A 915-nucleotide genomic window follows, 5' to 3' on the forward strand; every position below is an offset into this window, starting at 1 on the left:
TGATAAGAATGAGATTATAAATTGATTTATTCTTATAGCCAATACGGAGGTACTAGTGAATGCTCAAGGAAAAGAGGTCACTGACAAAAATGGCATTGGAAGGATCGACATCGATAAACTGGTAACGAAAATTCGTGTTGGCGATGGGAACATCAGATTGAAGGCTCCTCCTAGTCACACCGTGGCTGGTACGTATTTTTTCCTGCTTCATTCTTCATTTTTTCTAATTAAGGAAATTCATTTATTCACTAAAAATCACTGATATCAGAAATGACGAATCCTGTCGATGTAACATTTCCAATGTCTCTCAGTTCCTTTTCATCGATCCAAAAAGCTGAGATCTATTATTGTCTGGAAATGTTTTATCGACTTTCTATCCGCGTCAGGCTTTCTCTCTCAACATTCCGTTCTATTCGATTCGTTTCAGCTGACGCGGCAGCTACGTTCTTCAATTCGAACCCACGGTTGGTCCTGGACATCGCGAGCCCGATCATCGAGGACACAGCTGCTACTGTTAGCAGAGCGTTGGTCGCGAGAGCGTTAGGCGTGTTAACAAAAGAGGAATTGTTACCCTAGTCTGCGAGTTTCATCGGTGGGAAATTATCATAAGTCTGTGGTCGTAATATTAAACGTCATGAGTAGACTCGCGGATATTTATGCAAAATAAAATATTTCTAATTGCAGATTAAAAAATCTGTTTTAAATAATGGTTTCATTTATCATTTAAATATTCCAATGTGGACTCTAATGTTTCCATTTTATAAATTACATGCAGTATTTATCTTTTTTGCATATCCAGTTTTATTATAAATGCATAAAATCTGCAGTCTAGTCATAAATAATGTAGAAATTGAATATTCGCAACATTTATTCAATTTTATAGTCATCGTCCGAATTTGAAACAAACCAGGATTT

The 915-nt window shown here is 36.6% G+C and overlaps 1 protein-coding gene across 1 annotated transcript; it reads left to right on the forward strand.

Annotated features, from left to right (window-relative positions):
- Positions 1-31: 31 nt before the first annotated feature.
- LOC108629299 (uncharacterized) lies at positions 32-868 on the forward strand (the record flags this gene model as incomplete). Its single annotated transcript, XM_018031894.2, has 2 exons — positions 32-188; positions 428-868. Coding segments are annotated over 2 exons (306 nt in total), but the record flags the coding sequence as incomplete, so codon positions are not given.
- Positions 869-915: the final 47 nt, after the last annotated feature.

Source organism: Ceratina calcarata, unplaced genomic scaffold (assembly GCF_001652005.2).
Source record: "Ceratina calcarata isolate Rehan_Ccalc_2016 unplaced genomic scaffold, ASM165200v1 scaffold5590, whole genome shotgun sequence".
NCBI classification, from domain to species: domain Eukaryota; kingdom Metazoa; phylum Arthropoda; class Insecta; order Hymenoptera; family Apidae; genus Ceratina; species Ceratina calcarata.